The 15,445-nt window shown below is 35.8% G+C and overlaps 1 protein-coding gene across 1 annotated transcript in view; it reads left to right on the top strand.

Annotated features, from left to right (window-relative positions):
- Positions 1 to 15,445, top strand: part of LOC114654420 (E3 ubiquitin-protein ligase UHRF2-like) — a 176,585-nt gene that overhangs the window by 33,463 nt on the left and 127,677 nt on the right. Inside the window, exon 2 of the mRNA XM_028804976.2 lies at positions 13,699 to 13,944. Within this exon, the coding sequence (XP_028660809.1) occupies positions 13,699 to 13,944 (246 nt within the window). The remainder of the gene's footprint in view (positions 1 to 13,698; positions 13,945 to 15,445) is intronic.

Genomic DNA, 15,445 nt, shown 5'->3' with positions numbered 1-15,445 from the left:
GTTCGTACGCAACATTTCTGTGCGTACGCACAGTTTATACATGAGGCCCCTGGTGTTTCCTGTTTTACTGTATGGTTGCAAGACATGGACGCTATCCAGTGACCTGAGACGAAGACTGATCTCCTTTGGTACTCTGTCTCTTCAGAGAATCCTTGGGTACCACTGGTTTGACTTTATGTCAAATGAGCTGTTGCTTATGGAGTCCTGAATGAGGCATTACCTGCATTGTGAGGGAGCATCATTTACGGCACTACGGACATGTGGCCCAATTCCCTGAGGTTGATCCAGCTTGCAGGATTCTCACTGTTGAGGACATGAGCGGATGGACCAGGCCAGAGGGACGCCCACGTAACACTTGGCTGCGGCAGATAGACAATTTCTGAAGGGTGGGACTGAACTGCGTGTCTGCCTGGGAGGGTTGCCCACCAGAATCCCAAGCTGTTTTGTTGTGTGGCAGTGCATGCTCTCCGACCTGACCTGACCTGACCTGTGTTACACTGTATACTGCATTCTGTATGCACATAGTACAATTGAACCTTCATTTAGTAGACTTACTGTAGTTTTCTAGTAAATCAACTAAAGATTGTTAATGTGAATTTGTTAAATGCTGGATTAGGTGAAAATTTTAAATTTAGAGTTTAAAGCAATATTGTTTTTTGTTTACAATAAAGATTCAGGGCACTTAAAATATTTGTGGCACTGTTTTTATAGTACAGCAGATTAAATTTTTGATTTTCAAATAGGTAAATGTTCTAATCTAATAATGTATGGTAAGTATAACACACACATCTTATTTTTTTTTCAAAACAAATGCTACTTCTGAAAAACCAGCCAACTTAACCATTGAAAAATGTAAAATATGAGAACTTGAAACTTTGGAATATTAAATGGGGGTTCTGCTTCCTTAGTAAAACATGTTGAAAGATGATTGACGCAAAATCAAAGCACAGAATAAAATCTTAAATGTTTTTAATGGAACATTAAGATTTTAATGTAAACACAGCCTGATAATTATGTTGTAATGGGATGTTAAAGCATTAAATCTAACAATATTAATATATTTAGCAACATCTAGATAATAATACATGATTATGTGCTGCTGCCATTGTGCCATTTACAGTATATAATGTGTAGAATACAAATGCATCACCATTGAATCCAAAAAGCACATTACTGTCTACTACATATTTACAAAGTATTTGCACTTTATCAGACAATTGGTGTATTTACATGCACTTTATTAACTCATTATTCACAGAGACCTGGTTTCTAAGATGCCTTGTAAACCCTTATTCTGGTTAGAGTAGGGGTGTCAAACTCAGTTTTATTGATGGCCAAAAATAACACTTTATATACAGTACCTGAAGTGGTCCAGGAAATATCAACAAACAAAAAGAAACACATTTCTTTACAAAGAAAATACATGGGTACCTTTCTGTTAATTAGAACTGTATAGCTGCCTCATGTCTGTCTTTTCCCTTTATCATATATTCTTTTCTTGAACATTGCAACAGGTTATGAATGATACCTACCATGGGATCAAAATTAGCACTGAGTGCAAAAAATGACGTCCACTCCAGGGCCAGCTCTAGAATTTTTGCTGCACTAGTCAAAGCTGTAAATTCCTTCTGCTACCTAAAATTTTCAATAAATGATGCTGAAAAAACTTTTGGTTTACTACACATATTAAGTAAACAAATGTGTATTTGACTAAGCATTTTAAAAGCAATCTTATTTTATTAAAAAAAATTCTAAACATAATATATATATTTAACAGTATAATAAGTACAGTATATTGATTGCTTTGATGGTAGTTCCATTTTACAAACAGAGTTCCAGCTTTAAAAAGTAAATAATATAATATGTTTAATTACAGAGGACATGCATTATGACAGTGTTATATGATTGTGGGTTTTCTGTAATTTTCACTAACCTGGTAATTTGGCCATCTAAACCAGTTAAGGACTTTGTAGTCTGCGCATGTCTGTTGCACTCTGTTTGCCTGCTTAGCTTCACACACACTTGCAGTAGCCACAGGTGGAAGCATCCATAAGGTAAATGCTTGGAAGATCTTATTCTTTCTCCTGGTTGAATAATCTGTCTCAATATTTCAGAAATCACTAAATTTAAGTTGATGAGCTGAACATGCAGTGCTAAGCTCTGTAGCACAACCTCTGGAGGTGTAGGAAATGCATAAAAGTTATATGCATTAAGTAGTCTGATTAAAGTAATGAGTAACCTAACACAATACTTAATGAAGTAAAAACACCCATGTTATTATAGTAGAAGCACTGGGTGTGCCGATCCTTTGGAGAATTCTATTGTACAGCCAATTAGAAAAGTGTACTCTGTGCTTAATCTAGCTGTTTGCTATAGATCTGTTGAAACAGTATGATTGAGCGACAGAGCAGCCTGTGTTCATACGTTGAATCTTCAGGGGCTCAGGCCGAGGATGTAAAAAGAGGATTAATGCAGAGCACATGAAGCATTAAACATATTTAGAAAACCTAAAAGAAAAAATCACAAGCTTCATGCTTGTTTTTAGATTCATGGTGGCTGAAAAAGACAATTAACTCTTTTTTTGCACAGTTTAATTAAATTAGAGTGTTTTAATAAGTTACTTGCCTTATCCTGATTGTGTGTTGCCATGTAAATGCACTTATTGAACTGTTACCTGTATAAGATATGGTAATATTGCAACAGTGTAGATATACTGATTGTGTGTTGCCATGTAAATGCACTCATTGAACTTTTACCTGTATAAGATATGGTAATATTGCAACAGTGTAGATATACTGCTGTGCAGTGTTTAGGTTTACAATAAATATCACTGGATACTTGGACAATTGGTAAACACAGCCTATGACCAAAGCTCAGGAGTCTGGTCCAGTCATGGACAGCTGCATGCACTAAGTTTGCTCCATTATCTGTAATCATGGAAATTTGCTCCAAGTCCCTGGTGACCAGTGTGACTCTCAGTCCTTGAGCTCTTGCATTCCTGTATTTGTGGAGAGTATACCGTTTTTAAGCATCTGATTTTCAGTACTGTAAATCCCTAATCATTATAATAAGCCGTTATACTTAGGCATGCTTCCATAGTTCTACTCTACACTAATTTACAGTTTGACTATTTAAACTGAATGTGTTTTACCGTTCTGTTTTTATGTATTCATTTTTATTCTGTGTAATGGATTTTTTAAATGGACAAAGATTAAAATCAGAAAAGATCAATGAAAACAGAAATCAATGACAATGTTCACTTATCTAATTTTTTTTGACTAGTATGTAGTCACAATTCCATTTTTCATGTTTATATAGAGCATTAATGATGCACAAAAGTGTTTGAAGTTTGAAATAAGCGAAAGCAGACATTACAAATTACTTGAAGATTTGTAATATTAGAATTCCAAATGAAAGAAAATCGGTTACATTAATTTTTAAACTGAATGAAACAAAAAAATGAGACAAAATTACTTAAGTAGTATGTTTCAATCCATGTTTTTAGTTTTGGTAAAAGTGCACCAGTCAACTGTTGAGAGATTAGGATTGGCCAGATTTTTGCTCTTCAAACTCTATTTACAGTACAGACATTTGCACTATCTGCAATAGCTTATGCTAAACATAGTGTACCATCACATTTTAATAAGTCAAATTTCACATATCCAGCTTTTGAGATTGTTTTATATTAAGAAAGTCTGTGGGAGACTGAATTTTCTTGTTACCGTAGTAGTGTTTGGTTGCAGTGAACATGTATAGTTATTCTGCAGTTGTGATCAAATTAGTACAATATTATCTTGATCTACAGCTCTGAGTTAAGTTTACAGTGAAGAAACATGTGTAAGAAAGCTAAACCTTAACTGCACTTGTGCATAGTTTAATTCCAGGGGTTGGACTTTGTTGTTTTACTAAGTAGTACGAAGTGTACATGAGACATTTTGTTGTCATTTTCCCAAATAAAAATTATATGATTGCCCTTGTTGGTTATCTATATGTAAAACCATAAAACTGAAAGAAGGTGTCTGTTGTTTTTTGCATCTCTACAAATGTGGTGGATTATATCCAATGAATTTCACTAGTGTGCGCTCATTTGACTACAAATAGTCTGTTCACATATAAAGGCATCTGAATAAGACTTCGAACTACTTAGCCCCTTAAAGTTTAACATTTTAACCTAATGAAAAGAGTCATTCACTATCACTGAGTACATTCATATTTCTTTTCTTTCATTTCCATGAAACATTTCACAGTATCTCCGAGTGCATAACTTCTTGGCATCACGTTGACCCACCTAACTATAGAAAACCAAACCTCCATAGTACATTTCAAAGGCTTTCAATATTTTTCTTAGTTATCCAAGTCCTTTTGAAATACAGTAAAATGACAGTTGTCACTGTATCATTCAGACAGTGATTGCGAACAATGGTTTTCCTGCTGAAATGTATGACACATAACTAAATTCTTCTGATCTCAGTTATCAGTTTCTCAAAAATGTTCCCACCCGTTGCTGTGTCATTCATAGTGACCAATAAAAGCAATTCTTGTTGCATCTCAAGACCCATGGGAATTCTACACACAAAAAAACATTAGCTGGCTAGTTCTCATTTTACTGCCCCAGTCCTCACAGGTTTTGGGGAAAAAATCACTAGCTAGTGCTCATTTTGTCTGTTGTCTCAATCAAAGCAAGTGAGTAATCCTCGAAATTTATAGTAGAATCTTGCAGATTCCTTTGTGTTCTGCACCATGTCTCCTTTTCAGTTGGACACCGTATGATAAGCCATGTTAATAGAAACTGTTTCCGTTGTGCTTCTGCAGTAACAACTATGCATTCCTTCGCAAACTCACCTTCAAAATAAGGCCTCAGTCGTTTACCAGTTAAGTCCAATCACAACATAGCTGGTCTTTGTGACCTTATTCATCTTCTGTTTATGCCAGAGAAAGGAGCTTATTTGGCCGTCAGATTATTCCTAAGCCACCTATATTTTCTCCACTTGCACTGATCCTTGAAAATTGCCATAATTTGCATGCTTACTGGTATAATGATGCACAATATTGCTCTTTTGGAAAATAGCGAGAGCTTTGCCAGGAATTGGATTGCTTTTCACTTCCACAAAGAGAGTGTTCTCTGTTCTCTTGTTTTGAAAGTTATGACCTTGTCTTTTCTTTACTTTGCCATTTTTCACATTAAGTTATACTCTCAAGATAGACTAGTTAAATTGCTTGTAAGTAGAACTGGATGATGAAAATGCAACTGATCTTATGGTGGTCAACTGGGTCATTCAAAAGATGAAACATCACAGCATTTGGATATGTTTTTTCCAATGTCCCAAGTTATGTTCAAGGAAATTATTGTTAAAGAAGCTATAATGTGAAACCAGCCAAAACCCAAAGGTCATGTGGAAAGACTAATACAGCGTACCAAGTACCAAAAAAAATTTAAAAATGCATATTGTGAAGGACAGCCAGGTTCCATGCCCGGCAGGGACGCCCCTGCTGCATCTGTTCCGGGGGAGCCACCATGGGCAGCTCAGTACCTCCCCCGAGACGCTTGGTGGCAGCCTCCCTGGTGGACGATGATTCCCCAACCTGGCGCAAAGCTCCATGGGAGATGGAGTCCTCTACAGCCCGGTTGGGGGCTTGGATGGCCTCCAGGGGGAACTGCATGGACTTTCCAGCCCAGCTGGTCGACTCGTCAGCCCCACCCGGAAGGTCAATTAGGACCAGGTAATCAAGCACCTGGAACGCTTCCGGGTGGGGTATAAAAAAGGCCAGCCACCACCATTCAAGAGAGCCAGAGTCGGGAGGAGGAGGACTAAGCCTGAGGAGGAGTGGTGGTGCTGAGGTGGAGAGAAGAAGTGAGGGTTGTTGTGTTTGAAGTGCTTTTGGGACTGTGTTGGGCCTGTGGGACACGGGGAAGGCGTGTCCCACGGCTGAAGAAGAAATAAAGTGCATTTTATTTAAGTACGTGCCTCTGCCTGAGTCTGTGCCGGGTCGGGCGCTATATAGCGCCTTTTACAATATACATCAAGTCTATTAAAAATCTGTCAGGTCTTTTCACATTGGCTAGAGGTACATCGGCATCTCACCCCTCAATTAGACAAAACGGATTCAAACAATGTTACTGGTGGTACTTGTGCAGTAAAGCAAATTTAATGAAGCAAAGAAGGCATCCTGAACCAGCTTCATGTTAGTGTTTTACAATTGACCCAGACTTGAACCAAATGCTGCCAAGATCTGTTGCAGTGTGTTGTGACCCTAAATTGGGCTAAGTAGGCAAGAAAATTAATAAATGAATGTAAAATGGCTATTTATACTTGGTTACGGTAGGAATGTGCCTAATTTTCCATATTTATCATACCAGAATTATCATTAAGCATTTATTTTAAGATAATAAGTAATGCATGAATTTTAAAGCACTTGTATAAACAGATTTCAGAAATAATTGCAAAGTAATAATTCTTTGCCTGTCTCCATAACAACACACTGTTTTTACAGAAACCTGCACTAAGAAATACTGTGCATTACTCAGACATTAGCATTTGAAACAATGTTTTTTCTTTCTTTCGGTCTGATTTATCTTCATATTTTAATGGTTTATGGCAATGACTTCAAACTGGATAATTAACGTACTTTTATTGATATTTATTGATATTAAAATCTAAAGAAGCATGTTTGTCACTAGTCTTGTCTCTATGGGATGAACAGCCTTCAAGGTGATGACCGAGAAAGTTGATAGTCATTGTATTACATATTATGATTTATTATTTGTAATTTTTTTATAATCCTATTACTTCTTAATTCTAACAGAAAAAAGCTGCAGAATTGGGCTACTCTAGTTCTAAGATCAAGTAAAGTGGTAGCTGAATTCCTTCTTCTGTTCTTATGGAGTATATACTTTTTATGTGTAGACCTTATGTTGATTTGTATCAGGAGTGAGCAAATTGAGATGTTTTTGTGTGGACCTAATTAATACTTAGAAATTTATTGTTTGCTTAATGATATTAAATTACACTGTGTTTAAAAATTCCTTGTAGCATAACTAACTTTTCAAGAAAATATTTATACAGTTGGATATTTGTAATGGCATTCTGATTATATTGCTCCATTAGGTTTCTTTAGTATATATTGAGCAATTGAGTAGTCAGTTTTACATGATGACTGGCAGGTTAGAATGATAGCATGATTACTGCTATTAACAGTGCTTCACAATTCATAGTAGTGTCTTTTCTGCATCATACTTTTAAAATGAAAAAGTCAACACCGTGAATATAGGCCCATGATGCTGTTGGCATGGAGTTTGCATTTAGCTAGTCTTACACATCTCAAACATGTGCAGGGTAGGACAACTACCAGTTTTAAATTGACCCAGAGTGAATATGGATGGGTGTTAGAAGGCCCTGAGATTGATTAGCACTCTGTTCAGAGTTGTGTTCTGCTTTGTTCTCCGTATTGCTGTTAAAAGACTTTCTGCCATGACCCAGAAATGAACCAAGCAGGTTTGGGAAGGTTATGTTAGTTAAATGTTGATACTGTATATTTTCTGCACATTTCAGTTTAATTAGGTAATATGAATAGGAAATTACTAATGTACTAGTTTTTATTTGAATAACCAGAGGGTGGGGTATAAAAATATCTTTCAGGTGGAAAATGTTAAACACGTTGTTTTCTGTATGGCATTTTTCTGTAAAGATATCAAATGGAACATTTTTTTTTGTTTAAAAATTATTATGTCATGAAATGTTGGATATAGCTGGAGAAGCAACTGTCCTTTGTTATAGTGTAGAATAGCTCTATAGTTTCCATTTGAACAAATGCTGCCATGTCATTTTTAATGATACATGTGGTTTCCCCCAACATTTTATACCTTGGCAGAATACATGCTTACTTTTTTGCTTTGCTTCTTCCTGTATGCCATGTATTTAGTTTGCATGTCTACTATTAGTGTATATGTTTATAGAGTCATTATTGTCATTGAGTAGACAAGGTTTAGTAATGGGAAAAGGTGTTTGACTGTAAATAACCATTATGTTGCCCATTCTTTGACTACCACTGACTTAATAGGTTTATTAACCTGTTAGTGTGCCAAGTGTAGAAATATGAAGTTAATGTTTTACCCTATAAGTCTAAAGTGTATTTTGTTTGTTTTTGTATTAAAAAGGCATCATATCAAAAAATCTTACAAAACTAAGATAGTTTCCTGGATAGAATCATATATACTGCTCATTGTGTCCAGAACTGGCTATAACCCTACTATGCCCTAGATAAAACTTTGCAAATAAACAGAAACTCTCTGACTTAAGTTTTTTTTTTCTTTGTCTAATGACAGTGTTTTTATGGCCATGTAGCTGACTGTATTATTTTTTGCTAGCATTACAATTTTAAACTTTTCTTTTGCTTTTACCAATTGCAGTGCTCCATCATTCCCTGATAACGTCTTTCTTACCTTTAAATTAAGTATTTATCCTTATCAACTACATATTTCTTTTTGTCAAGGGAATCTCTGTCAGGAAAGCATTTTTCATCTTCCTACTTTAACAGGCTGCATAAAATGCTGGTATTTTGCCATAGTCCAGAACAAATTACTATTTTTTAATAGATTCTGATTTTAGACATTTTTTGGATTTATGCAGGATAAAGCCTTGAAATGTTTTTTTTAATAAAAAATATAAAATTGCAGTTGAGTTACATTCAGTAGTAACATCATCTCATATCAATTATGACTAATGTAGAATCATACCAGGATGTACGAAGCTTTTGATTGTAGGGAGTTTGTTGCTTGAGGTTGCATTCAAATTTTAACATTTTCTTTAGGGGAAAACAGTGCCTGGAATATTCCTGGAATCTCTTTTTGATGGCAGAGCCAACAAGCCAGCTACAACCCCAGGCTTTTTACTGCCTGTGTCTCCAGTCTGGACATTTTTTGTTTGGCTGTAAATTCAGCTACACCACAAAATAAGATTTGCAATATAACAGTACAGCCCAAACAGAGACACAGATTCTTTGTTAGATTATTAAATAGGATTCTGTTACATTGGATTTCTGGGAAACTATTTTACAAAGTGATACCAGCCAGTTAAACATTCTGCCTAAGATTAATGATAACGCAAGCTAACAGGCTAATTATCATCTACATATTATTTGGGATTGAATTTTATATTTTGATTATAATGGCTCAAATTATTATTGTTATTGTTAATCAATAAGGCTTGTGTGGAGTGCGCATGCAATATTACTCTGAAGAAAAAAAATACAGAGTAACAAAAATAACGTAGTGACCTAGTAATCTTTATTTATTAAAGAAGATGAGGCAGCACATGCCTGTGACCATTTTTAAGATGTTACCAAGATGGTGTGCTTTTGACAAAAGGGAAATTCATAATGTAAGAATCTTGGATCCCTTCACTTCCTAGTTGATGGGTAAAAATGGCACATTCATCCATCAAAATTAAATCTACAGCATAATAATGTGTACAGAAAGTAAAAAGGTCTGAATACTTTCTGAATCACACAAACTTGTCAGAAATAGAATTCAGTAAAAAGGTCACGTGAATTGAAAACCCCACATTAAGATCAATAGTGAATTAAAACTTCTAAAAAAAAAATAAAAAAAAAAAAAAACCAGATACAGTAGGTAATGTCAAAACATCCAAAACACATAAAAATGAGAGTCCCTTGCATTTTATTTACATGCATAGAGCTTTCAGAAATGCATGTGTGCAACAAGACTCTGAAAGCTGCATGTTCAAAAAATCTAAATATTTAAAGACACTGCAGCCTGTTTCCTACTAGCAGTGTGCATTGTTGTCGGCAAATGTTCTGTTACAGCTTTAAACTCAATTCATTGCCTGGCATTATAAGCTTTACAAATGGAGTAAATGAATGAAGATTGGCTTTTGGAGCTGGAAAATGAGTGCACATGGTGTTGCCTCTGAATCCAAATTAAGCATTAGGCAGAGCCACTGAAAAAAATGTAAAAGGGAATGGGTATGAGGTAGGTGAGATTACATGGAACATCTCCACGGAGGAGCCGTGAAAGGCCAGGGCAGTAACCATGTTGTGGAGACGACAATATCAGCTGTGGACTCAAATGAATGCCTGAATTTGCTTAGATTACTAAATTGTTATGTGCATTACAATTGAAAAATTTAGATTTAACTCTGAATAAAGAAAATTAAACAGTTACGTTTCTTCATTAATGGTGAATAGACAAAATATATATAAAATCCTAAAAACCGAAGAGTTCTAGTACATGTCTTCTGTAAGTACCACAAATTCTATGTTGGTTATCCCAGAAGTATACTAATAAATTCCTGAATCAATTCTGACTTTATTCAAACATCTATCAGGTATCCCAGGAACATGACCAAACAAATTCTATGGTCAAGACCATGTGAAAATCTCAATTATTTACTGGTTCAGATTAGACATGAAACAAAGCCAGAACATTGTTGGGTTTTGAAGGCAAAATGTCTCCTAGACCAAACCAGATAGCTGATCTTGGTACCAATGACATAGAATGTTTTATGGATCACCTAATCATTTTCTGAAAGTGTATTTGCTTTTTTAGGTTTAGGTGTTATAAAAGATCCTGAATGTTGGACAGATTGTAAAATAAAGTAGTTACTCTTCATCAGAGCTGATGAGATTGCTGAGCATATGCACTTTAGGCACACCTGGGCACTCATCACTTTGGTTTTACTACTTTTGCCAAAGGAATTGTGTAGTTACTGGCAATAGTAGTGATATAATGATATTACATAAGTCTTCAGACCCTTGATGTTTTAAATTGGATTCTTCCCCTTTACAATTTTTCCATACAAAGTATTATTTATGTTTCAAATACATTTTTGTGTTTAGATAATTTTATAAATGAATCAATGTAGTAAATAGAACCTATGTGGAATGTTAATGGATTTATCCACTAACGTTTTGTTTTAAGAAAGTGACACAGGTGAACTTACATCATGTGTACACTTCAGGATACCCACCCTTTTACAGTTTAAATGCAGAAGGTACTCGGAGCCCCTTATCTACCTAAAGCCCTGTATAATATTTATCTTTTGGCCAGGTTGTAGAAAAAAAAAAGAGAAAAAATAGATATGTATTTACCTGAGGAAATTGGATGACCTTTATCTGCTGATGTTATTTCTCATTTACCACTGCAGAATACTCTTTATACAGTATATACATACCCACACATACACTCACCAGCCACTTTATGAGGTACACCTGTTCAACTGCTCGTTAACACAAATATCTAATCCGCCAAGTACATGGCACCAACTCAGTGCATTTAGGCATGTAGCCATTGTCAAGCTGAACTACTGAAAATTCAAGAATCAGAATGGGGGAGAAAGGTGATATAAGTGAATTTGAACATGGCATGGTTTTTGGTGCCAGATGGGCTGGTCTGAGTATTTCAGAAACTGCTGATCTACTGGGATTTTCACACACATCCATCCCTAGGGTTTACTGAGAATGGTCCAATAAAGGGAAAATATCCAGTTAGTGGCAGTTGTCCAGGTGAAAATGTCTTGTTGATAGATAGATAGATACTTTATTAATCCCAGCAGCAGCATACTGATAAAAAATGCCAGAGGAGAATGGCCAGACTGGTTCAAGCAAATAGAAAGGCAACAGCAACTGAAATAACCACTCGTTACAACAGAGGTATGCAGAGAGCATCTCCGAATGCATGGCAAATTAAACCTTGGAGCAGATGGAGACCACACTGGGTGCCACTCCTGTCAGTTAAGAACAGGCACTAAGGTAACAGTTTGCATGGGTTCACCAAAACTGGACAACAGAAGATTGGAAAAAACTGGCTGGTCTTGATTTCTAATGTGACACTCTGATGGTAGGGTCAAAATTTGACACCAGCAACATAAAGGCACGGATCCATCCTGCCTTGTATCAATGGTTCAGGCTGGTGCTGGTGGTGGTGGTGGTGGTGGTGGTGTAATGGTGTGGGGGATATTTTCTGGGCACACTTTGGGCCCCTTAGTATCAACTGAGTATTGTTTAAATGCCACAGCCTATCTGAGTTTTGTTGCTGACCATGTACAACAACCCTTTATGTCTGCAGTGTACCCATCTTTGGATGGCTATTTCCAGCAGGATAATGCGCCATGTCACAAATCTCCTGCTTCATTTTCAGCCTTTTCCTCCTTTCAAACATTCTACATCCCTTTTCTCTTCCAATTCGTAATGTTTTTTGCAGTAACATGTCTTTAGCATGAGATTCCAGAACCTCCTGCACATCATCAGCATAAATGTCCTTAAACCTGACTTCACAATTTGCCCTTTTTAAGTTTAGAAACCTTGTAAATTGTGCTCAGTATCTAGCAGGACCTTTTTCCAAATTAGTTTCTCCTATTCCGGTGCAATCATTTTTCTCCACAACTCCTTCACTGTTACTTTATTACTTTTATAAAAATCCTTCCACAAAGATATTTAATGACTAACTGCATATTCAGTAGTATGCCTGAGTATGCCTGAGTTGCCTCAAAAGCTTGCATATTGTAATCTTTTTAGATAGCCAATAAAAGGTGTAATTTTGCTTGAATGTAATCTGGAAACACTTGTTTAGTTACACAAGATTTGCTTGTATATGCTTTTAATTCTCTGGGGTTTTCAGTGTGGTACATAAATAAAGACAGCATATTACTATGACATACCTCTTCATTGTTATGACAGTCCAAAATTATTTACAAGTGTAAAATTATGCTTTGTTTCATGCTTTGGGGCTCTTGGGGAAATACAACTATCTGAGTATGTGAACATCTTTTCGAAGGGGTTGTTCCTGGTGGAATATTTTGGAGAAAGCAGTAACACCTGAATCAGCCATACATTGACCTTTTGCTTCATTCAGTAATATTTAAAAAAATGAAGCAATACAAATCATACTTTTAGTTTGCTGTATTAGTATAGCATAATACTGTACAAACAAGACTATTAAAAAAAAAAAAAAAAAAAAATGTTGGCAAGGGAAAATATATAAAATATTACCACTCTTGTGCCATGATGGTTCAATACATTCAGTTAATGTATTGAATGAATTAATTCCTTAACTAATTATTTACTTGAACTATTGCATTCTGAAGGTACTAATGCAAAGGAAATATCATAAGCCTGACAAACCTGATTTGAAACGTATGTTCCTACTATCAAAGCTTAGAAGCATTTATTTCTTTTCATTAAAAGCATATTAGAACTGAATATGTCCTGTTTAAATATGGAATTTTGTAATTCATGTGTCACTTGTATAATAATGTATATGTTTGATTTTGATGGTGTTTAATTTTGGGCAGTGTTTATTTTTAATGTACTGAACAGGAACAATATAAAATAAATTTGGTATGTACACATGGTGAGAATAGTTCAAGTAGGTTATGATCAGGTTTTTTTTTTTTTTTTATATATACATACCTTTGCTGAAATTTTCCCAGGCCTATAAATATCCCCTTTATTTGTTATTATGTGGGTGGGGGACATCACCTTGGTCAAAAGCAATAATTAGTTACTGATGATTATTTCTGTATTTTAGTTTGCACCATTGATTTTGCCTTATGTGTTTTTGTTCCATGTAATTTACTCTGTTGCTTGCATAGAATGCTAAATTTAACTGAACTGAGATCTGAAATGAATCATTTAGGTATAACTGAAAAATAGCGTAATAGTATTTATTTTTTTCTTTTTTAGATGGAAGATGGCCAGACCCTCTTTGACTACAATGTTGGGTTGAATGACATTGTTCAGCTGTTAATCCGCTCACAGACTGATGGCCCAGGTTCGCAAGGTAAAAAGAAAGACAAGGAAAGTGGGAGTGCTTCTTCAATTTCTGGAATGATGATTAACAACACCAAGAAATCAAACCGTCAATTGGAAAATCAGCCCTCCACGTCAGCCCGCACATTTCTCATTGATCCTGGCATTGGTGTATTTAAGGTAAGTGTATCTGTAGTTTTTGTATCTACTTGGATATTTAAGCATAGTTCTAAATATGATTATGAGGTTTTTGAAGGACCTGAGGCAAAAACAAGAAGTCAATGTAATTCTTTTCAAAGACAAATGGTTTGTAGCAAACATTAATGGTCTGAACTCTTTATTTGCATTTGGTAACAAAATAAATTCATGGAGAAAAAACTGTTTCTTCAAAACAAACACATATTTAATATGTATTAGTACAGTAATCCCTCGCTACTTCGTGGTTCACTTTTCGCGGATTCACGACTTCGCGGATTTTATATGTAAGCATATCTAAATACATAATGCGGATTTTTCGCTGCTTCGCGGGTTTCTGCGGACAATGGGTCTTTTTACTTGCTTCCTCAGTTGGTTTGCCCAGTTGATTTCATACAAGAGATGCTATTGGCGGATGGCTGAGAAGCTACCCAATCAGAGCACGCAGTTAAGTTCCTGTGTGCTGCTGATTGGCTCAGCGACGGAGTGTTGCATTAACCAGGAAGTCTCATCTCACTCATTCATCATTAACGTGCTAATGCTTCAGGGGCCGTGTCCAAGCACCAACAGAAGATGCAAATGATTGCAGAAAAGGTAAAAGTTTTGGATATGTTGAAGGAAGGGAACAGCTACACCGCTGCAGGACATCGATTCTTTTTATTTAAAAAGGAGGAAAAGCATATAAGATCTACGGCCGCAGTGTCCTTTAACCAGGGTGCAAAACGAGTTGCAAGTGGACGTGATAAGGCAGTAGTCTGGATGGAATCTGCTTTAGGAATCTTTGCAAAAAGGTCGACGACGTCATGACCGCCTACAAGCTGCTACGTGTACTTCGCTATACAGTAAGTGTAAGCTTATCTACCGATTTCATATTGCTTAGCAGTTGTCCCTGTTTTTAATAGAGTAAATGGAGGGTTGTAAACAATACAGGGAGGGTTTAAAAACGTCCAAATACACGTTAAATAATTAAATAAATATAGTGTCCCTACTTCGCGGAAATTCAGTTATCGCGGTCGGCCTTGGAACCTATCTCCCGCGATAAGTGAGGGATTACTGTACTGTGCAAAAGTTTTCAACTACACTCCCAAAAAAATTATTTCTAAAGCTAGTTTTCTTGGAAGTGTGTGTTTACTCAGAAACACTTTATATAACGTTAGAATACACGTAAGTAAACTCTGATGAAGTAAAACACAACAAGAATGGGTTGTGATTTTATGATAATCCAATTATTTAACCTCCTTTAGAATGTAGCTGATTTGATTTGCACACTGCTGTGTATATTTTTCAAGTAGTTCTGTGGTAAATTCTTTCAATCTTTTTACAGGTGTTTCTATTACTTTTGTTTGACTTTGGCTGAATTTTGTTCTTTTCCTTGTTGAAGTGATCTCATGCAGCTCTAGTTATGTTGAGGACAAGGTTGTGAGGTGGCCAGAATAATATTGTTAGTGTTCATGAATTACTGTCCAAGTAGATCTTAATTGTATTT

Source organism: Erpetoichthys calabaricus, chromosome 7, assembly GCF_900747795.2.
Source record: "Erpetoichthys calabaricus chromosome 7, fErpCal1.3, whole genome shotgun sequence".
In the NCBI taxonomy this organism is placed as follows: Eukaryota; Metazoa; Chordata; class Cladistia; order Polypteriformes; family Polypteridae; genus Erpetoichthys; species Erpetoichthys calabaricus.
This window is presented reverse-complemented; position numbering and strand designations above follow the sequence as displayed.